At 36.7% G+C, this 23,392-nt stretch overlaps 1 protein-coding gene across 1 annotated transcript; it reads left to right on the forward strand.

Moving 5' to 3' along the window:
- The first annotated feature begins 289 nt into the window (after positions 1-289).
- Positions 290-23,041, forward strand: LOC135942601 (sodium-coupled monocarboxylate transporter 2-like). The gene is made up of 15 exons (XM_065488795.1): positions 290-549; positions 2,956-3,186; positions 5,039-5,198; positions 5,928-5,993; positions 12,786-12,837; positions 14,176-14,243; positions 14,317-14,471; positions 14,524-14,664; positions 19,173-19,281; positions 19,372-19,478; positions 19,542-19,728; positions 20,300-20,386; positions 20,695-20,858; positions 22,075-22,300; positions 22,886-23,041. Coding segments are annotated over exons 1-15 (1,821 nt in total). The 5' UTR covers positions 290-547; the 3' UTR covers positions 22,952-23,041.
- The last annotated feature ends 351 nt before the right edge of the window (positions 23,042-23,392 follow it).

Here is a 23,392-nt window from a genome sequence, read left to right on the forward strand (position 1 = left end):
AACCTCACTAAATCACTTAAACTGACGAATCGAAAAATTTCTACCACTGAAATCAACTCAAAATTAACTCTCACCCCATCAATCGCACTTAATAAAACATTTTCCTAGAAAATTCCGGTCTGTTGGCACAAAAAGCAGACAATTGTCACCGCGCAAAAAGCATAATTTGAAATAAAAAATTTTGATTTACACATATGGCATATAGGTCATTATTTTACTGCCCCCGGAGCGTCAATAATGAGGCTATTAGAAGAAAGAGGCGCTCATTGAGCGTGAGTGCGGCAGATTTCCATCAGCATAACGCATTACAGAGTTCACTCAACGGGAGAGCGGTTAAGAATCGAGAGAAATGGTGCAAGAGCACACACAAGGCGCCTATTATCGTCGTCATCAAGTGTGAGCGCCCAATTGCCACACAAACGCGTCCTCCTCGGCCACCCGAATGCTCGGCAGTCCTTCTTGCGGTGCCTGATTGGGGACACCGCGCTCTTTGGGTCACTGTCAACAGCCGACACTCCACATAACAACCGACGAACGCCGGTCCACCATGTGAGTTTGATCGATCGATGCGGCAATCATTCCTTTGCTTATTAAAATTTATAGGATATGTGGCCATTCTTTTTACAGTTAACCCAGAGAAACTTGAAAAATAATTTATTTCTAGTGGACATTTTGATTTAATCTACAATAAACAATTCTTTTTTAATAGTTATGATTTTATTTAATCTTTGTTTATAAAACATTAAAATTTTCACTCCTGATTTTTTTATGAAAAGTTCAAAATTTTTACTATAAATAAATTCTCATTTGTCTCAATGTTGAAAAATAGTTATATTTATTTGTTAATCATTTATTATGAAGTAATTTAAAACAACGGGGAAGGAATTGAAAATTGTAAATTAATCTTTCTTTCTATTCGAGGATGCAATTATACACAGAGGCGAGATGGCATATCGTGTAAACTACAGAGTCCAATCGATGAGAATAATCTAATTTTGCTCCCCTTGCAAAAATGGAGGATATTCTTGTTTCCTCATTAGTAGCACACAGCGGTATTTATTGTGAACGCAAGCGCATAAATTTGCAACTCATCGATATAATTAAAAAGTGCTACGATGAGTTTATTGCGAGATAAAAGCTCTATTAATGGGAGAAGATAATACTGAATACAATCGAATGATTTTAAAAAAAGTGAGTGATGTTTTATAATTAGAACACACTATAAAAAACTCGTACTTCTTGTGGATGAGTGGAGCTGTGTGTGGACTTTAGACGATTAAGATTTTTTCAAACCTTCTTTTGTCATAGAAACGTCAGACGATCACAAATCAATCGAATATCTAACAATAAAAACGCAATTTAATTAATCATATTAAACATGCCATTTTTTAATCTTTGAAATAGGTTTAATTGAAAATAAATATATGATATTTTTTCAAGTTTTGACAGTTAAATGAAACATATTCATTTCACATCTTATTACAAATTAATTTTTTAATATCAGGTATTGGAATGAATTGATGTATGATAAAAATGCAATGCGCATCTTGATAAACGCAGCATTTAAGATTACAATAATTTTAAAATTCATTTACAGATCCAAATGACTATTATTAATATATGGCTTCATAATATTTCTTGCCGCCCAGTTAATTTTAAAATGTGGGCAGAATATGGTCAGCAAATTTAAAAAAGTAACACTGCTACTATTTTCATGAAGCTTAAAAATGATCTAAATTTCTTTCCAACTATAGATTTTTAATATTTTCCATAAAATTTTAATATTATCTACAAATGGAATTTATTTGCATTATTGAAGGGATCGCCACCTAATGGCGGTAACCTTTAACCTGAGTTTACCCTGATAGATAGAAATATAAAGTCTCAAGATGAAATTAGATATTTCTCTAAGATTGCACAGCCAGAAAATTGAAACGTAATTAAAAAATTAAATGGAAATCGAGAGAGACTATAATATCAAAATTGGTTCCGCACCGGTGAAGCGTGGGATTGGCCGAAATTTCAATACCAACATGGAACAATCAATTTTATTAATATAATTTTCTCATTCTTCATTAAACTTGATTAATTCAGGGTGACAACCGAAAATTATTTGAATTTTTGGATGCAATAAGCAGTTGATTCCTCTCCTCGAGATCTGTCCAACAGTGAATATGAAATCTTTTAGGGAAACTCTTTGCTGAGAAATAAAATCAGACTTAAAGTGGAATGATACTGGGCAACAATTGAAAATTATTTGAATTGTTGGATGCCATAAACAATTGATCGATAAAAAATTTGTTCAACAATTTGCAACAATAAAAAAGGACCTTCCTACAATAAAAATTCAAATTTAGCCAATTTCCTCCAAAATTTAGTGCTTGAACATATTTTCTTGGCATATTCCGATTCCTCTCGTCGAGATCTGTCCAACGGTGTATGCCACTTATTGGGGAAACTCTTGATTTTGAAATAAAATTGAATTTCAAGTAAGGAGACAGCCATTACCATTTGAAAAGCACGCTAACTTTCCAGCCAATTTTCTCACAAAATTACAGCGCTCCTTAGGTTAATTTAGGCTTTAACTGAATCCTAAGGGACGAGTTTATGCATTGGCAACAAGCATTTTCCAGGCTTTTCCAGTATCATTCCTCTTTCTACAGTCCTTACAATTTGAAAAGCGTGCAAACTTTGCAGCCAATTTTCCCAAAAATTTACAGTTAATTTACTTTAGGTCAATTTTAACTTGAACTGAATCCTATGGGATGAGTTCATGTATTGACAACAAAGATTTTGCAGTATCAATCCTCTTTAAATTTTTGAATTTTGAATCAATTTCGTGTGGCCAATTTTAGGGAAAAAATATTGCAATACATCATTTTATATTCAAAACATTTTGATAATCTTCATTCTAAATTTAACAAATAATTTTGAAATTATTCAATCAATTTGAAGGGAAGGCGAGCACAGCGTTCTAGCCACGATGGCCCCAACAATGCCAGGATTCGCTGCGAAGGAGATGTCATTGCTCGACTACTCAATATTCTGCGCGCTGATGCTGGTCTCGACCCTAATTGGCGTCTACTTCGCCTTCTTCGCCAAACAAAAGCAGGACAACACAGCCGAGTACCTGATGGGCGGCAAAAACATGGCCATATTTCCGATCACAATGTCCCTCATCGCGAGGTAATCAAATTATTTGTGCTGCACGCGCCGGCCGCTCGCCACGATGTAAAATAGTAATTGTATTACACTCTCGCATTGGACAGCACACAAAAGGGCAATTTCGTGTTTAGGCGGCGCTCGCATAATTGAGTCATACTCTGCGTTTGTTTGCGTATGAATATAGTCGGCCATGATTTTACTATAGGTTCATTATTTTAGCTCAAAATTGCTTGTACATGCAACAAAACTTCTAAATTTCAGTTATTTAAAACTCCATTTTTAAATCAAGGAGAAGTTGATTGTTCAAAAATAATCTGCAAGGTAAAATTATTTAATTTTTGTAATATTTTTTAGCAAGGAAACTCCAAGATGATAAGAAAACCTGCATTGCCTTAATTTAAAACACTTTTGTGATTTTAACAATGAATCAGTAATCACCCGAATCTCCTGAAGATTTTTTTTTTAATCCAGCGCATTTTCATCTAATATCAAAACAGTGCAAAAAATGTTTTTAAATAGTAAATTACAGGAAAACCCCCTTGAATTTGTCAAGAAAAAGCGAATTACGACCTTTGAAATAGTTCGTTTTTTTATTTAAAAAAATTCTAACAAAAAATGGCCAGAAAAGCATTCCGTCCTGGTCCCGGCAAAATTGCGTAACTTTCAACAACCAAACGCGAATTTCCTTGTTGCAAGAAAAGGTCAACAATCAATTCAACAATGAATATTTGGGTGTTTGTTGAACGTTGCGCAATTTTGCCGGGACCAGGACGATTCCAAATAAATATAATCTTGAGTTTATATGGCATAAGTTTAAGTACCGCAATAAAGCCGGAATGTCTCGGAGAAAATTAAAAACGCGTTGTGCCGAAATTCTGGCGCCTCTCGCCGAGGGCGAGAAAAATGAGAAAGAAACGGAAAAGCACGTATCGCAATAAGAGAGCAGATTATCTGACAGATAAACAACTTCTTCGCCGGCACACTCCTAACTTTCATCGTACTCAGGAGCAGGAGCAGAGCTTGCGAGCAAGAACCTAGATTATGACGAGGAAATGAACGTGCGGGCACCCAATATATTTTCCATTTCCACTCTCTCCGCGTCGTTCGCACGTACTCGTGAAAATGAGGTTTTCACGGTTCCACGAGCAGTCTATATTGTCAATGACTGTAAGGCTTCAATAAAAAAATCACATACTGAAAGATTGATTTAACACAATAGAGACACCCTGCTCAATCTGCTCATGATTTTTCCAGTAAATTTTTATTACTGCCTGTCAAACCCTCACTTTTATTTCCAGTCTGAACGCAAAGATGTAATAAAGCTTGAGTTACAAAATAATGTTGAGAATGGAATCAAATTTAATTATTATTTGATATCCTATATGAATATTTTAATTTTATTTATAGGCTTATTTTTAAGCTTTAAAAATAAATTACTAAAAAGGATTTGAAAATTTTCATTTTGCTTGTACGGTCAGGAGTAAAATTTAAACAAATTCTTTATATTTAACACTAACCTAATCAATTATTGCGGTAGTGACCCATGAAGGCTGATGCGATATTGATTTTCTTGACTTTCAAGTTGAAATTAAAAGCAATTTCCTCATTATTCTATTCCTAGTCCATGAATTAGGGCTGCAACCTAGGAGAGAAATATAAAAAATAGCCTAATAAATAAATACAAATCATTGTTATTCATATCTTTGCGTACTTTCATTAAAATTTCCGACTTCTGACCGTTCCGGTTCCCCCTTAAGAATTTTCTCATTTTTCTTAGCGTTTAATTTCATTGATTCCCGCGTGGAAATCTCAGATTAGAATAGCTTTAATTACCAACATCATATTTTTTAAATTTTTCGTGAAACATTTTCAGCTACATTTCAGGGGTGTCCATGTTGGGAGTGCCAGCCGAAATTTATACTTATGGCACGCAATATGCAGCCGTCCTCATCTCAGAAGCTTTAGTCTGCTTCGTGACTGCCTTCGTCTTCATGCCAGTTTTCTACAAACTCCAGCTCTATTCATCTTTTGAGGTAACAAAATACCAAAGTCAATGACTTACGCCATGCTCTATTCAAAATTTTATTTTAAAATGAAATTCTCGATTTATTGGACTTTTTTAAAATCATCATTTTTTTGTGATGGATTTTTGCCGTTGCAGTTTAACAGGTAAGATGTTGTCTCCCAGGTTAGTCTGAAATCTATGAAACGAATGCATTTTTGGCAGGAAAGTCCATATTTAGGACTGACTAATATTAATTTTTTGTTTTACAAAAGTTGTTTTATGGTTTTTCGTGCTAGTTTAGGTTTTAATTAATATAATTTTCAACAGAAATTTTATTTTATTTCAATCATTATTTATCAATTATTATTCGAGACTATCAAACCCATCCATAACCTTTAAATTTCATATTTCAATTGAAATATAAGATTTTACACATCTCGAGGCTTTTAATTATTGACAGTTTGAAAGAAAAATATAATTCAATCCCTAATCCAATATGTAGATTTAGGTAGTTGTTATAAGAAATCGTTATTTTGATCCGGATTCCACGATTCAAAGTGATACCATATAGAAACTAGAAGGCACAAAAGATAAATTCTAACAAACTAAAAAAATTGCCTTTTTTATTTTAGTGTTTTCAAGTGGCTACATTGTCATAATCAGTCCAGTTTCTCCTCTTAGTTGAAATGATATTACCTCTGCTAAGCACTTAACAATAGTCTGAGCTAAAAGCATGTCGGTTTAATGATTTCCACAGTACCTGCTGCTGCGTTTTGACAGTTCGGTGCGGCTGCTGTTGTCAGTCCTCTACTGCATCATGTCGGTAAGACACACAAGAACATCCCGTTCCTCTTTCTCTCTCTCTCTCTCTCTCTCTCTCTCTCTCTCTCTCTCTCTCTCTCTCTCTCTTTTATTCTGCAGCTCGTTCAATATTCTCTTTTCCACGTCGCAGGTGTGCAATGCGTACTCGTGAATAACGTGTGTTCGTGTTGTTTAATTAATTTCGTGCTGCTCTCTGCCGCGGGTACACGCGGAGTATTTTCATTAATTAATGAATTACTACAGAGAGAAGCAGCAGTAGCAGCCTCCCCGTTGCCAACTGCCTGATTAAAATGGCTGCTTTTATTTATAAATATATTTTTTCATTTTCGACTCTTTACAGCCATATTTATTAACAAACATGATGCCGATGCCAAAAACAGCATGCGTTGCTATTTGAGAGGTTGACAGGTTTAATTTTACATCAGGGGACACAGTGTGATATAACTTTTTTTTAATGGGATGAGTGCATTTTTAGAGTTTTTTTTTTACCAAAAAACCTCTGCTCACAATCAGCTAGGAGCTCACTGGGTCCCAATAACATCGCCGAGCGAATAACATGGGACATGGGCCCGAATGACCGCAGAGGAGCTTGGGTCCTTTCTTGGCCACCGATTGAAACGTCAGATAGTTGTCCTGAGTTTGCTAAAAAGGTGGCAAACCAGCAACGGTGGGCCTCCCAGTCTCCGCATGATAGTTTTTCGAGAAATTTGGAGTCTTATATTCGCTTTTTAAATCTCTGACAATGGGCAGTCAGAAGGAACAGTTCACCTAAACTTTCGCCTGTCTCGCACTCTTGGAATGCCTCAACGATGCGAGCTAACGAGCTGGTTAAAATCTAGTTAATGCGAAATTTAAACAAAAATCGCACAATTTTTGACAAAATTAAGTTTAACTTAATTAATTAATATAAGAATCTGGTTAATATGTGACTGCAGCATTTGATTATTTCTTGTTTCTTGAGCTTGGCTTGTGGCTGATTTTCTGCGAGGAAAATTTAAAAGTGATAAAACTCTCTTGATTACCATCAGTAGGCAGATCATTCTCAACTGGAAATGATAAAATAAAAATTAATTTAAAATTAGATTTTACAATGGCTGCTCCCATATTTGGGCAGATAAATAATTGGCACACGTGTTTCCAAATCACGCATACATTTGAATTCTAATCCATTGAATTTCAATGTAAAAAATGTATGAAACGTTCAATAATTTATTTTTGAGCCGCGTCATACTAAAATAAAAAGCTTCAAATTTTTGGCAGCAGCAGTTAGGGAAAATTGCAGCAGTTCTGATTCTTATAGATGAAATAATAATAAATTTGTTTTACCACAGCGATCATACAAAAATTGATCTATTTGCAATTTTGATAAATTTTTAATTGTTTCCGTTGTTTGAAAATATTATGTTTTTTTATCACTTTTAGTCAAACCTTTACTGTGGGGTAATTTACACAAGTGCCATTGTGTTTCTTTCGACTGATTTGTGGGACTAAAACAGCGCTTTGTAAAACGTATTACAATTTACAAATCCATCACCAAAATTATCAAATATGAAAAATTAAAATTCACTATACCGAACCTATATTAATGTTTTAATTATAAATAGCCTGATGAGTGATGATGTTTTAAATATGCCTTTCGTCTTAGCAATTTTATCTGAATTTTTGTCGCAAAATCAGTTTGCGTTTTTAATTTACTCTATTATCATCAATTTTTATAATTTTAATTCTAGAATTATATTCACATCAGATTTTAATCCCAAAAAATAAAATAGTCAAAATTATATTTTTTAACTCAAAATATTAACTACTGTAGTAGTAATTTAAGGCTTTCAAAAACTGTCTAAAGAATTGCTGATATAATTATCCTTACAGCTAAATCTAGCGTGAATAAACCTTCCTGCTTTAATGCAGAACTTTAACGTCAATATTTGCAGAGGCGAGCAATAAAATGCAATGCAGTGGAACAATATTGGCCACCGGCAGCACAGCAGCTTTGAAAGCAAGCGCGCCGCCGCCTCCTATAGACACATATAAATATGCACTCAAACACTTGTGTGCTCGGAATATCAAATTGAAACTGTGTGCAAGGTGCGGTGTGTGTGTGTGTGTGTGTGTGTGTGCATGCCTGCTGTTTATTTTTACGGCCGGCTGCTCGAGTTTCAATCGATCGAGTTTTTTGCGTTACTCGCTAAAGGGCATTAGGCGCACAAAACTTTTTACTCGTGCCAATGAAACGCACTCGGCAAGCAATTCAAAACACAGTGTGGCTTTATCGCGTTTGATGTGACTCTTTGCGCGTCTTTGTCGGGCCGGGCACGATAATGATTGAAGCCCCGCACTCGCATTGCGCACTGACTGAGCACAATGCACGCGCGTTTGATGTCCGAACAATATGTAGATCACAAAAACGGCGGCTTCATAAAAGATTGATTGGCGGCGCAGTAATTAAACTGCACAATGCTTACGTGTGTGTTTTGTTGCTCGCGTGTATATGCGCTCATTGCGCTTCGTTGTTGGAATAATTGCTCTTTGTTGTCATGTAGTCTTCCTAACTGATGATATAACTTCATTGCACCGCGTGCATCAATAATCACATATTATGTTGAGCAATCAGAATTCACGGTTCCAATTTCTGCATCCGTTCTGTAGAGTTCGCTTCGAATAATTCAGTGGATTGAAATAGAGAAACTAATTTTTTTTTTAATCGTTCTCAATAATTAAATACAATATTTGATATCATTGTTATTATTTAAAAAAGTGCAATAATTACATAACGACCGGAAAGTGGTCAAATTTCAGAATTTGCCAAGAAAAAAAATTAAATGGTTCGTCAATGTTTTTTTGCTTCTTTTCGGTTCCTTTTGTTGCGATCCATCCACAGGTGTACGAATTATGACGCAAATTTCCCTTCATGCGACACAAGTCGTGATTTTCAATTTGACTCCATTTAGTATCACTTCAATTGAATAAGCGATTTCAGATTTAGACAAGCTAGAATGATCACTTTACGAAGGACACTTATTTAAAGTAAAATCTATCTAAAATTCAAATGAGTACACTTGTAAATTTATTTTTACTTTGATTTATAATTAAAAAATTAATTTAAATTGATGTAACATATTCTCCTGCGTAAATTTGTATTTTTTTAATATTTTAAATAATTAAAATACTGGATAAATTGTAACATAAAATGTATTATATTTAAAAAAAATAAAAATAAATACTACCAATCTTTAAAATTAGGTTTGTTAATAAAAATTAATACTCAACAATTTTTCTAAAATATAGCCACAAAGTGAGTCATTTTGTCAAACTCTCTTAAATTAAATTTTAAAACATCCTACATTATTTACATTTTCTCATCAAACGACCTGAATTGTTAGTTAATCATACACAAGGTTGAGTTAAAAATGGAATTTTCCAATTCAAAACACTCTTTTAATTTATTTATTTTGTTAATATTTAAACGTCTGTTAGAGATCCAAACCACAAAAAATGCTGGACTAATTAGTTAAGTTTATTCCTTGAAAATAAAATCACTTTTATATTTTTGTATGTGCCAATGAAAGCTGTCGATGCACTTAAGGAGGTTTTCAGTTTAATTTGTCCTACAAATCAACGTGAAAAAACTATAGATAGAAAATTGATTTCACATCAGCGTAGGATTAAAATTAAATTTACGAATTTTCTAGGGGTTTTCTACTGGTTGTTTTGACGAATCAAGGACACTAGCAGTGCAGGAATTTCAGTCGTAGATTGGAATTCAAGCGCCTTTTTGTAAATTACAAATCCTCTCCGGCATTTTGCATTTTGACCGATTACACAAACAAACAGGAACGCAAAACAATGGGAAAAATGATTGAAATTGAAATCACATTATGAATACCCTGTTGCGCGGACAAAATTGGTTATCCGTCAATGGAAAGAGCCGCAGAAAGTTGTTGGCGCGATTGAACAACTAACTGCGCACCATGACCAGCACGGAGCACGGCCGTTGGCGCTGCACAAGTGGTTTAGATTATATTTCGCAGCGCGTTCACACAATATGCCGTTCTGATTGCAATGCTCGACTATTGCAATTAGCGTGCATGCAGGCGGTGCAGGCCACGGGATAACGCACCACCGACAATAATATTCCGACTGGTTGGCAATTACGGACAAAAGCGACCGTTCGGCCAACATGGCGATGCGGAGAGCGGCTGCTGCCTCAATGCAATTCGAGTTTGATGAATGTTTGGAGCGCTCAACTATTTGTCAAACATTCGCACAAACGGCGTCGAGCTTAACCGATGTGCGTTGTGCAACTCAATCCAGCTTGCTGGAATCCATATTTGCGTCGCAGCGAGAAATGCAATAAAGCACCGCCGGCCGGGGCTCACCTTTCACATTGCACCGGGATAATTATTATTTGCAAACGCGGAAGGAGAGGAAGAGAAAAGCGATCTGCTGTCGGATGATGATGGCTCAATATTGATCCTGTAATGAGTTCTAACTCCGTGTTCATCTCGCCTCTTGTCAGACTTAATACATACAATAGTTCCCGCCGCACTTCATTCCATTGGAAAGCCGAGTCATGATAAATGTCTGAATAGGATTATTTCAATTTGTTTGCGTTGCAGAGTAATTACATCAGTGGGTGGTATCGAGGAAAACGCCATAGGAAATTGTTTGTCTCAAAGGAAGACTAATTTGCAATCTGTTATTCACTGATCTGCTTGTAATTACCATGACCAGCGTTATTTGCGTGAAAGGTTAAACATTTTAATTGAATGTTCTGAGCATGTAATTTTTGTGAGGGAAGATTGAAATTCAGGGTGCGAGGGCAACTGGCGGGACTGACAAGATTTCGTCACTCGTTTCCTTTTTTAAATTTTGCTCAGTAATTAGTATTGCTGGACGTTTTTTAGCTAAAGTACCGAAACAGTCGTCTTACTGTATGATAACGTGCTATTTAATTTTTTCTATCAGAATTTTCACGATTTACTGACCATCCTGAACTAATTTTCGAGCAGAGTAGAGCCATACGTTCACATTTAATTTTATGATATCATCTCGTCTATATTTTTACCAAATTTTTAATGATATAGGAAGCAAATAAATGAATAGGTTCAGAGCTCTTTGCTGAATTTTTATATACAAGAGCTTTTACAATATTTTACTTGTTCGCCTTTTTTTATTTTGCTCACTAGATTTGGAAATTTAAGTATGTATTTTTTAACTCTCTCTACAAAATTTTGCTCTTGAAAAGATGATTTGGACCAAATTATTTAGTTTTCCTAGCTTAAATTGCCGTTCTTTGAGAAGCAAAGGGCGATAATTATGATTTTTGGGATATGTACCTGGAGAAAAAATTGAACTAGCACAGGTATTAATAAATATATATTTTCTGCACTCTTTTTATTTCACATAAATTAAGAAGCCTTTCAAGTCTCTCAAGTTCTTTTATGGAAAAAACTCAAGATTTGAAGGAAAATATATTTTAGTTTTTTAACTGCATGTTTTGGTCATCTAGCATTAGTTCCATTGAATTAGTTTTAGTTGATTTTAAGACATTAATTATTACATTCGAATTTAATTATTCAATATTTTGCCTTGCATTATAAAATTAAAAGAAAAATTTAAACGATGACTAAAATTTCTAACAAGTGATAAGCAATGGTTTATCAAAACTGTTTCAGAATCGCAAAAAATCCATAAAGAATATTTGATAATATGTTTATAAGTGTTGTCAAATCCAAAAATCCTATAATTTGATTTAATCGAATTCATTCGGAGCACATCTGCGAATGTGCGAATTTATTTATAGCAATATTATATCACCATAGTTCAGGAAAAAATAAATTTAACTCAAGTAAAACTTACCGCATTTGCAATAAACCGTTTGATAAAGCTCAATAAGTGGAATGAAAATCAGCCACATGATCAATCGTGGGAAATTTGACAACTGGCTGTTTTTTTTATTGCTGATGTAAATAAAAAATACCCTCTCAGTCTTCGTCAGTGAAAGGGACTGAAAGATCAGTTCACAAAAAAGCGGAAAACCCCGTGACCAGAATGCCGGAGAAATCCAATTTAATTTACATCAAACGGCGGTTGGCTTTAAATTCAGGACGAAAATCACGCTGCCTCTCTCTCGCTCTCTGCTCTTTATCTAAAAAGCACACATCTGCTTTTTGTCTTTTCGCCAGCAATATCGCGTACCAAGACGTTTGCCCAGAGCAAACTTCATTAAGCCCGAAATTTCACTGTCAAGGCTTCCGCACGCCAAGATAAATTATCTCGCACGCGCTGCGGCGTTGCGTCACACGGAAAGAACGAACCAAGTGTGAATGGGGAACAAAAGTATTGCGCAAGCGAAACGCTGTTGCTGCGTCGCACGGACACCGCCACTGCCACTCCGATGATCGAGTGGCTGATCATCGCGGCGGCGGCGGCGGCGGCAATCAATACTCCTCTTCAAGTGGTTAATTTTCTAACTCTCAACACGCCGTCGGCTCATCTGCACGCCGCCGCGTGTTACATATGCAAACGAAACGCCGCACAATCGGCTGTTTAGCCGCGGTTTATCTTTGTCTGATTGAATCCGCGGCTGCTAAAGAAGGGTTGACGCATGATTGAAGTTCCCAGCGCATAGTATATTGAATCGGGGCCTTGGCACAATAATGGAGTGCGGAGGCAGTTAGGCAACCTGCATGTCACGAGTACAAAGCGTGTTGCATACATTGGAAATTCCTTTGTTAGATACCAAGCGGAGTCTTTGAAGCACTGTCACTGTCACTTATTATCATTTCAGCTCACCTACACGCCGCTGATCATCTACACACCTGCGCTTGCGTTTAATCAAGGTAATTAATTAATTTCAAATATCTTATTTTGTGCCAAACCGTATTATTAATGTCTTTCTTAAGGACATTTTCAAGAAAATTTAAAATAGTAAATTTATTTAATAAAAAAGGATTAAAAATTAAATCTAGAGCTATCCAAAATGTGTGCAATTTTATCTCATTTTGAAACTTCGTGTGCACACAGGGTGCTCAAGAACGAATATTGGGCATATCAGGGTGTTTCCTGAGCAAGGTCAAAGTGTACATTTTCTGAAAGCTCTTGAATTTTCAGTTTCAATTTTATGAAGATCTTGCAGATTAAACCGAAATACAGAGCGTGTCATGCATATTATGTAAATTGGCTGCACGGGGAAATTGAATGATGTCGATCGCTTCAGGGATACCCTAACGCCAGGGTTGAATTTAATACTTCAAATCAAAGATTTCTCATTCTAGAAATTCTAGGAATATTTGGGGAACTTGTGATCCAATTTTTGAATAAAAAGTGTAGTCCTTTTCCATTTAAGAAAAATAAAATTTATATAATTTGAAATCCTCAAAATATTTGTTTGCAAACATTAGCCATTTGAATAGGCATCATTTCATGGTATGGTTCTAGCTTAATGCCAACTCTAGATATTCATGATTAAGTAAACCTTGGTGGGCCCATTTCTGCAGATTTCACTCTGGTTTTTTGTGAAAGAAACAAAACATTACCGACGAAACCTATATATTTGTTCCATACAACATAAAAAAATAAACCAGTTGTATAAACCTTAGTGTTCGAAGCCGCCAACAGATGGCGCAACCATAGACTTTCCTTAAAATTCTGTTTTAAGGCACTTTCGCTGCGATTTCAGACTCAATCTAGCTACTCTGCATTCCTAATTAAATATCCTTTCGTTTGACGTTCTGAAAACCAAAATCGGTTCAGCCAATCGCCGTAGAATCATGAAAAACTATTTTTTGAAATATAAAATCTTTTCCAACGTTTCTACGGCGAATGGCTGAGCCGATTTTGGTTTTCCGTACGTCAAAAGAAAGAATATTAAGTCAAGAATGTACAGTAGCTAGATAGAGTCTGAAATCGCAGCGGAAGTGCCTTAAAATTAAATTTATTACGAAATTATACAGTGGCGCCATATGTTAGCGACTTCGAACACTTAGGGTGTATGCAACTGGTCAATTACGACAAAATAAAAAAATGCAGACTATTTCAAATCTCACCTGGACACATCCAGAGAGTTTTTCAAAACAAATATTTTATTTCCCCATCCTCTATGATTCATTCGACATAGTGATGAGTGAAATTAGAGTTTATTAAATTAAAATAAGTTTAATTCGAAATCATTATTTCAGTTTCAGGAGCAAGTCTGAACGTTATAGCCCCGATAACGTGTGCAATATGCATATTTTACACAAGCCTGGTAAGATTGCCAAACACCAAAATTTCCATTCCCTGCACGAGCAATAATCACAAATTGAATTGCTTCAATCAAGGGCGGGCTGCGGGCGGTGGTGTGGACGGACACGTTGCAGTCATTCTCCATGATTTCCGGTGTTCTGGTCGTGACAATTTTGGGCACCCTGGACGTCGGCGGCATCGGCGTGGTGATGGAGCGTGCGGCCAACACCGACAGGCTCGAGTTTTTCAAGTGAGAAGCCGCAAATAATCGTTTTCTGATGCTAACCCAGAGCCGCGCGCAGCTTGGACCCGAATCCGTTGGTGCGGCACACGTTTTGGACGGTCACCATCGGCAACTTTTTCATGTGGTTGGCGCACTTGGCAGCCAACCAAGCAATCCTGCAAAGATGTCTGGCCCTGCCGACAATTGCCAAGGCGAAGAGGTGAGTCTCAGCGTGCGTGCAATTGAATTCTATGTTTTCGGCGCCACCCACGTCATCTCATCATCAGCTTCTTTGCTTCAGTTCATTTTGTCTGGCAGGAAACGAGCCTTTCAAGTGATTTATTTTATATATATAGGTACTGAGCAAAGTCAGCCAGGTTTTCCAAAGCTCAGACTTTGTTTTATGATTGAAAGTCTGCTGTCAAGAACTTTTGCTGAAATTAATAGCTTTCTTGCTCTCGGCCAACAGTAATTTATTTTGCCACTTTTATTTACTGGAGTTAAACAAGTCTTTAAAACTTAAAATAATATAAAAATGATCAAAATTTTAAGACAATAAAACGTTGCGTTTGTTTCTTCTTCTTCTTCGATTAGCTGAGCCAATTTTCGTTTCCAAAAATGAACATTAGCAGGAATGAATATGAAATCGGAGTGTAAATACGGAAAAATTGTGGCGGCTCCAAACACTAGGGACGTTTCTAATTGGCGTGTGAACAAGATTTTCTCTCCATTTTTTAATATGTATTATTTACAATCAGTCCTAAAAGGAGGTGTAATTATTTTTACACGCACTAGCGGCTACCATAAAAAATCCATACACTCTGATCAAAGGTTAATCTCGCGTCTGATAAGTGAAGGTTTTCATTTCACACGTGGATGAATACAAAGACCTGGTTACAGTATACATCTATTATTTGAATATTTTTGCAGTATTTCTTCACTGACTAGCTTAACGGATTTCCATGAACAGCTTTCTATGAAGTAAAGCCGATAATCCCTTTTCTCTCTCCCTGCATGAACAACAACTCGATTTAAATAATATATACAGCGAAATCCCTAACACTTTGCGTTTAAACTTATAGCAAATATATATAAACCGAAGCCATGGCGCGGTCTCTAAATTTATTTATTTGTGTCTGTTGCCTGTTGCTGGTCCTAGGCTGGCGTATTTCAATGAATCAATTTTGCTAAAATAATAGCAAATAAAATCGATGCTATTGTATATGATTTTAATAAGAGGAGCAAAGTTTTGTCATTATTTAGAAATCAGATAAATTGAATGTTAACACACCGTTCCTTTGAAAATAGCTTAATTTCCGCTTTATTTAACACGAATTTTCTCTTGAAATTTCGAACGTGGTGAAATCCCAATCATACACGCTGCAAAAAATTAATTTAAAGAGATACAAAAAGGGCTCTTCTCTAGGATGGGCGCCAATTAGAGATCTTAAAAAAATTCACGCGTGTTCCTGACGTTTCCGAACTGAAGAGATGGCTGTTTCGGCTCCACAGGTCTCATCAAATTTACTAAAGGGGGGGGGGGGGGAGAAAAATTTAAAAGCTTTACTATTCAGTTGTAGGAAATTTATGATCGAGAGCCGTTGAAAACAATTGACTGCATTCCGTGCTCAGAAATAAAAATAGAGAGAGCCTGAGAGCGTAGAGCATTTTTTTCATAATTTCTTTCAGTTCATTTAAATCGATTTCCTGCGTGTGTTTGAATTTTCACCATAATTATATTATGGCTCTCAGCACATTGCGTCTAGAATGCAAACTTCGCAATCCAGACGCATTGAATTAGAAAAAATAAGCAGAAACAGGCTCCAAAATAGTAAAGCTTGATGCGCATTCTAGTTTGTGTCATTAATTTTCTCTAAAAACCCTTTAAGCGGCCATATTTGTGCGGCACGTGTATAGGATCCAGCTTAAAAATAAGAAATAAATGATTGGAAGTGGAAAAATTTAACATCAATGGCCTCAGGGGATAATTTCAAGCTCTGTAGGATGATAGAAACTCGACCATATTCTATTTTATCAAGAGTTAATTAGTTCTCTCTCTCTCTCTCTCTCTCTCTCTCTCTCTCTCTCTTCCACCGATTGATTTGATTTTCACAAAACTCTCCGTCCCTATAGGCAGCAATGGATCCGAACGACAAAATTGGTAAAATTCATTAAATTGCCGTGGTGAAATTGCCTGGAGTGTCCTTTTGCCGCAATAATATTTCAGCCTGATGGGAAAGTTTGAAATTGCTTTGAAATTGAATTAAATTATTAACTGCCGGTGGAAAGCAGAAAACATCAGTCTGCCGTGATAAATTATGGCGGCAGCGAGAAGCGCAATAAATAAAAGAGAGTTTCTCGGGCAATGAGAGCTCTGGCTCTCGGCGGGCGCGGCTATATGAGGAGACGTTTGTTTGTTGTCACGCTGCTTCTCATATCATAAAAAGCAGCCAGTTCGCGCCTGAACACATTCGAAACACAAAAGAGGAACAAGGCGGCGGCGGTGGCGGTGGCAGTGGCAGCTTCCTCGACAACAACCCTACGACAGAGAAATACATATCATAATGGAGTGGCGCCCGTGGAAGAAATGAAAATATAATTTATTGAGACAAGCAGTGTACACGAGTCTCGTGACCCGACTGACTACGAGTGCCTTGCATGCAAAGCAAAGTGCACAAGGGCAAAAAATCGTGTGTTTGTGTGTTTGCGGTGGCAAATCAGTGCGGGGAAAACAAGACGCGGCTGCCTCGCGACGCTAGTTTAGCCAACAAATCGCTTCTAATGAAGCGAACGAAACGTAGAAAAGTGCACTCCGTGGGAGCAATGCGGCAGGAAATCGCGTGGTCATTGCAATATAGCAATTTTATTAGATGAAATTGAGCAATAAATTTCTCATGATACTGCCGGGAAAATCACTCTTGAGCTCAAACTCCTGCTGCAAGTTGCTTGTTCTCTGCTCCTGCTCCATGGCAATTTCATCAATAATAAAAATAATGGCACGACTCGCTTGCCGCTGAGCCGAGTTTCAATAAATGCAAATGCACCGAGCAATGCACGGGGGAAAACTCCCGCTCATAAGTTATTAATCATACATCGCGGAATATTTATGGAAAAGAGACGAATCGATTTTCTCAATGTCGACTGTTGGAATAAAATAAATCGTACCTCACTGCAATTCCTTTTCTGGAGCACGTGCATTTATAATTTTAATCTCATATGTAAATCAGTTTCTTAAATTTTTCCAACGGCTTTAAGTTCAAACTCGTATAAGACTTAGAATTTCTTTTGTTGTGTCAATTACTATTAAGAAAGGATTTTTCAACTTCATCACGGCCTAATTCACAAGAGTTTTATGGTGCGACATTTTTCGTCTTTATTTAATAGACTCCATATTCTGGAGTTTAAGCTAATTTAAGTATGGTGTTGATTGCCTTTTAGTTAAAAAAATGTTTTTGAGGAATTCTTTGATGATTCTACGCACAAAATAAATCGGTCTACCCTTCAAATTTCCCTCCCGCATAGATTAACTTAACCTCCATTGCGTATTTTAAAATAGGAGCAAAATGTGATTCATTCGATTAAATATGAAAAATGAACAGCCTTTGATATCTGTTATTAAATTTAATTTAGAAACCGCTTAAAGAAGTTAGCAGAGCAAGTGATCTTCATCATAATCTACAATTTCAAGAACGACGATTTTATTTATGGATTATTTACAGTTTTTATCATACAAAATCTTAAAACTGTGGTGTCAAAATATTTCAATTAATGCTCAAAAATCTATAAATATTATATTTAAAAATAAATTTAAAATAAATAATTAAAAAATGTTAAATTTAAAAGAGAAACTTATTAAAGAGAATTGATACTGGAAAAGCCAGGAAAATGCTTGTTGCCAATGCATAAACTCATCCCTTAGGATTCAGTTAAAGCCTAAATTGACCTAAGGATCGCTGTAATTTTTTGAGAAAATCGGCAGGAAAGTTACCGTGCTTTTCAAATGGTAAGGGCTGTCTCCTTACTTGAAGTCCGATTTAATTTCAAAACCAAGAGTTTCCCCAATAAGTGGCATACACCGTTGGACAGATCTCGACGAGAGGAATCGGAATATGCCAAGAAAATATGTTCAAGCACTGCAAATTTTGGAGAAAATTGGCAAAATTTGAATTTTTATTGTAGGAAGGTCTTTTTTTATTATTGTAAATTGTTGAACAAATTGTTTATCGGTCAATTGTTTAAGGCATCCAACAATTTAAATAATTTTCAATTGTTGCCCAGTATCATTCCACTTTAAAGTAGCAAATTTTATTAAATAATAGTTAATAAATAGTAATATTATTTGCTTGTATCACTCATTGAATAATTTAAAAATGGCATTTAAACCTTTTTAGTCTGCTCTCTCTACTGAAATCATGTTTAGCTGTTTATTCTCACAATTTGTCAAAGTACATTCATGTTATAACAGGTCAGTTTACAAATAGAAAGAAAAGCATGTGAGAAAGGGCGACACTTCTGGAAAACAAGTTTCTAAGACTTTGTCCAGGAGGACATAGCCGAAGTGAGCCCAGATCATGCTGGTGGATTAAAACGTTTTAATTTTATACTCTCTTAAATTTCTTAAAACTCTACGAATTGTTCAAGAGCTGAAAAAATATGCATAAAACCGTCTTATTTTCACATCCCTAAAAGGTCTTTTCTTTGGAATAAAATTATTGATACTGATTTCAGGGCACTGGTATCTCTGGCAATAGGGACTTTGATTTTTGCGGCATTAAGTATATACTGCGGCCTTGTAATTTACGCGAAATACCACGACTGTGATCCCGTGCACACCCAAGTACGTGTTTTGCGCCCGGGTGATATTTGAGATAACAATCGGTCCGTCCGTCCGGCGGAGTTTATTCACTTTCGCGGTGCTGTTTTGCAGGTCATTAGAAAGGTGGACCAGATTTTACCTTTCACCGTGATGGACGTGGCAAACATCCCCGGCTTTCCCGGCCTCTTCATCGCCGGCGTTTTCAGCGCGGCACTCAGGTGCGGAATTCGTAGATAAAAGCCTGGCGAACTCACTCGAGGAGTCGTGTGCGCGATTTGCAGCTCCATGTCGACAAACCTCAACGCCTTGTCCGGGGTGATCCTGCAGGATTTCATTAAGCCGTGCATGCGTGGCAGGCAGATGTCGGAAAAGACGGCCAGCAACACCATGAAGATGATTGTCGTCATTGCCGGCACTTTCTGCACAGCCATGGTTTTTGTGGTCGACCAGCTAGGCGCCATTATTCAAGTGAGTATCCGCGATAATCCCAGGCGGCATTATTATTACTCACTCCCACACTCCCACGCAGGTGGTGGGATTTGAGAAAACGAGCATTTTCCCGTGGAAAAGCAAAATTAATGCCCTTCAATGCAAATGATTTATATTTTATTTAATTTAAGTATTATGCAAGTTGTTTGGTTATTGACTATATTTTAATATTGTTTTACACCAATTCAATAAAATTGTATAATTTCATCTTTCGGCCGATACTCAAGGACTGCAGCGATTCACTCAGTATTTATTATATTTGTAGAATGAATTTAAGAGTGATTGTTATTTTTTATATTTAATTGAAATTATGATTTTAACGGTTTATAACGGGCTTAACATGATGATTAGAGTCTGATATTTTCCTGTAGTTTTGTTAGCCTTTATTTATATTTATATATTTTATTGTTAGCCTTTTCCTAAATGATATTTTCCGAAAAAAATTCTGATTACTTGAAAAATTTTTCCATTGAGTAATCCTGACTATGCAATACAACAAAGACAACTTAAAAAAACAAATTTAATAAAATTGAACTTTTGCAAAGCGCAGTTGAGCCGGACAGTGAGCGGAGTGACGGCCGGCGCAATGCTGGGAATTTTCGTTCTGGGAATGATGGTGCCCTGGATCAACGCAAGAGTAAGTAGTCCCGTTTTATTGGCCTTGTGTGTGTGTGTGTGTGATGGAAAGTTCGCTCCCTCTGCCGGCAAACGGTTTCATATATAGTAATGCAACTCTCTCCTTTCAATGAAGACTGAGAATGAGAATCACAGCACGCAACTGAGAACTTCGAGTTATATTAGCTAAAATAAACTCGAGGAAACTCGCGTGTCTGTTTGTAAAAATATGCTTTTCGGAGGCGCTCGATTTGCGTTTTCGTTGGCCGCAGAGAGAGGGAAAGTCTTTCTCTCTTTTTTTTCTCTCTCAAAAGTCGAATGTTTGCGAAGGGCGCCCTGATTGGGGGCATATGCAGCCTGTTTGTGGCCGGCTGGGTTGCGGTCGGCTCCCAGCGTGCCATCGCCGGCGGCTCTCTGCGTTTCCAGACCAAACCAATGTCCGTGGACGGCTGCAGCTACGCCTTTCCACCCTCCAACTCCACACTCAACGAGCAGTCAGTAACTTTTTTTGATAAATTTTTGCCTTCCTTCTGCTGACATGAAAAATATTCACTCACTTACACTGACGAGAGAGAGCACTGCGCTCTTTCTTCTCTCTCCGACCCATCGCCGTTTTTCATGTATATAAAGCGATTTTTTGCTTCTGCTCCCCAAAGTGTAGCTTCAAATGATCAATTATCGCGTTATTCTGTTGCTCTTGTCCATTATATGAATCCTTCAAGGCACTTCAAAGCAGGGTTTGCCAATTTTGCAATGCGGATAAATTCACCGCTGATTTTTTGCGCAAAAAACCAGCTGTAAAAAACCTGTTTGGGTTTTTCCGCATTGTTTCGAATTTAACCCTGAAAAGGTCTCATTTAGAAATTTGGGAACATTACGACAAATTTAATTTTTCGGTCTTTTGGATAACCAGTGGCTTTTACAATGTTTTTTTTAGAAATCTCTATTTTTGTTCATCCATCATAGGAATTTGTGATCATCATTATAAATTTATGCTGTGCTACGGATAAATGTGCAAAATTGCAGGAAAAACCCGAAAACAGATTTTCGCAATTAATGCAGTTGCAGTGGGGTTTTCTTGCAGTGGGTTTTGAAGGGAAAAATAGAGCACAATTCATAGACAAGAATGGGCATAGAGTGAAATTTCAGTATTTTCTGTCCATATAGTGTCCATGAATTATTTATCTTATTTATATTTTTGAACCTCTGCTAAGCAGGAATTCTTTGACCTACGAAAAATTGAAATTAAAAAATGTGGGATTTTTATCTGATTTTTTAAAGACACAAATGATTACGTAGTATGATAACATCAAAGAGAAAACAATCTTATTCATGAAATAATTACAGCTTTTGAGTTTCTACTTAGTTACATTTTTTACTCTAATTAAATTAAAATGTTTCGATTGATATAAAAAGCAATTTAACGATAACGTTGGATGAGACCGCAATTTCTAAATTTAAAATTGTTTGTTTATAGAGATTCCAAAATTCGTAAAAGGTGTGACAGTTGCATAACTTTGGAAAAAATACTGATATTATTGAATTCGCAATTTTGATATACAAACAAAAGAGTGGTAATGAAGTGGCCGGCAAGAAATATGCTTTAATTTTTGTGTGCTAGATCGAAGTACCGAAAATTATTTGGAAATTTTGTCTCGTCATTATGGTCATTGAATGGACTATGACTCGATTTTCCTGTCACAATTGCAGACCGATTGAGGAAGCATTCTGGGTGTTCCGCATTTCGTATCTCTACTTGACCGTGATCGGCTTCACGACGATGGTGTTGATCGCCACGATCGTGACCCTCATCACTGGCCCTAACGACCCTCGCAAGGTGCACCGAGACCTGCTGAGCCCGCTAGTGCACCGTTTCCTTCCTGAGCCCGATAAGAGCGAGCAGCCAATCGCGGAAACGCTGCTCGTCAATGAGACGGTAGGTAGAAACGACCTGTGTGAGCGCACTCGTCGTTATCTCTCTGCTCTCTCTTCTCGAAAAGAGTAGGCTGCAATCGTGCTGCCGAGTCAGCTGCATAAAAAGCCGCACTTATTCGAGGAGGCTGTAAAATCGGCCGCTTTTATTAAAGGTGCATTTCTCCGCGCACTTTGTCTCGCAGATAAAGTAAAATATGGTGTGCCGTTTTATGAAGGGTAAAAAACACCCAGAAAGATATCTTTTTTACACGACAGCCAGCTGCGCGCGGGATTATTGCTCGAAAGATTGGCAGGGGGAATGCAGGTTAATTGGAAAAGAGAACGTTGCATTTTCATCAAGGCGGATGGCGGGAATAACATCCTTTTCAAAGTTTTCTCGTCTGCGGAATTTCCCCTTACACGCGCCCTTTTTATATGTCCGGCAGTCATAAAAGTTGTGAACTAATTTCAACCTCCGTCCTTCTCTTGAGACGAACAACATTTTTATATTGTGTAAAAAGCCAAGTTTTATACATATATTCGTTTCATTTATAAAAGCTTGCGGTAATTAATGGCGGAGACAATTTCAGCTGTGATGTGTTTCCAGGGTTACATCCTGGCCCCAGGCTGCGAGGGACCCGCTGAGAAGGAGTTTACCATCGAGGAGAAATGATATTTTTGTACGCTCTTGTATTTGATTTTACAGTAATTAAAATGAAAACAACAGAATTTTCAACAAAAGTTCCTCTCTCGTTCAATCCTTTCAAGACTAAAATGTAAGAGAGATAGAAAGGATAGAAAATATAATTGAAAACTTACCTCTTTTTTAAGGTCTATCCATCCTCAAGCTACAATAAATATGCTGTTTATTCACGTGATAAGATTTTATTTTACGTGTCGAAAGAAGAAATATCCTAGTTTAAATAACTAACGCAAAAAATAAATCTTTAATTCGAACTTTAAGAAAATGTCTATAGTGTTCGGAGTTCGGAACCTCCAACAGATGGCGCCATCGTTCATTTGCAACTTTACTGACATTTTTTGCATTGCAATAATTTCAGATTAACTAAGTATTCTCGGCGTAACGATATTTAATTTTAGATTTGCTGAAAAC

The sequence above is a fragment of the Cloeon dipterum genome, chromosome 4 (genome assembly GCF_949628265.1).
Source record: "Cloeon dipterum chromosome 4, ieCloDipt1.1, whole genome shotgun sequence".
In the NCBI taxonomy this organism is placed as follows: Eukaryota; Metazoa; Arthropoda; class Insecta; order Ephemeroptera; family Baetidae; genus Cloeon; species Cloeon dipterum.

Excerpts from the sequence above, each read along its gene's own strand:
- LOC135942601 (XM_065488795.1), top strand. Across the intron at positions 19,729-20,299 it reads AGCTAGGCGCCATTATTCAA|TTGAGCCGGACAGTGAGCGG; the intron begins GTGAGTATCCGC and ends TGCAAAGCGCAG. Across the intron at positions 20,387-20,694 it reads TGCCCTGGATCAACGCAAGA|GGCGCCCTGATTGGGGGCAT; the intron begins GTAAGTAGTCCC and ends ATGTTTGCGAAG.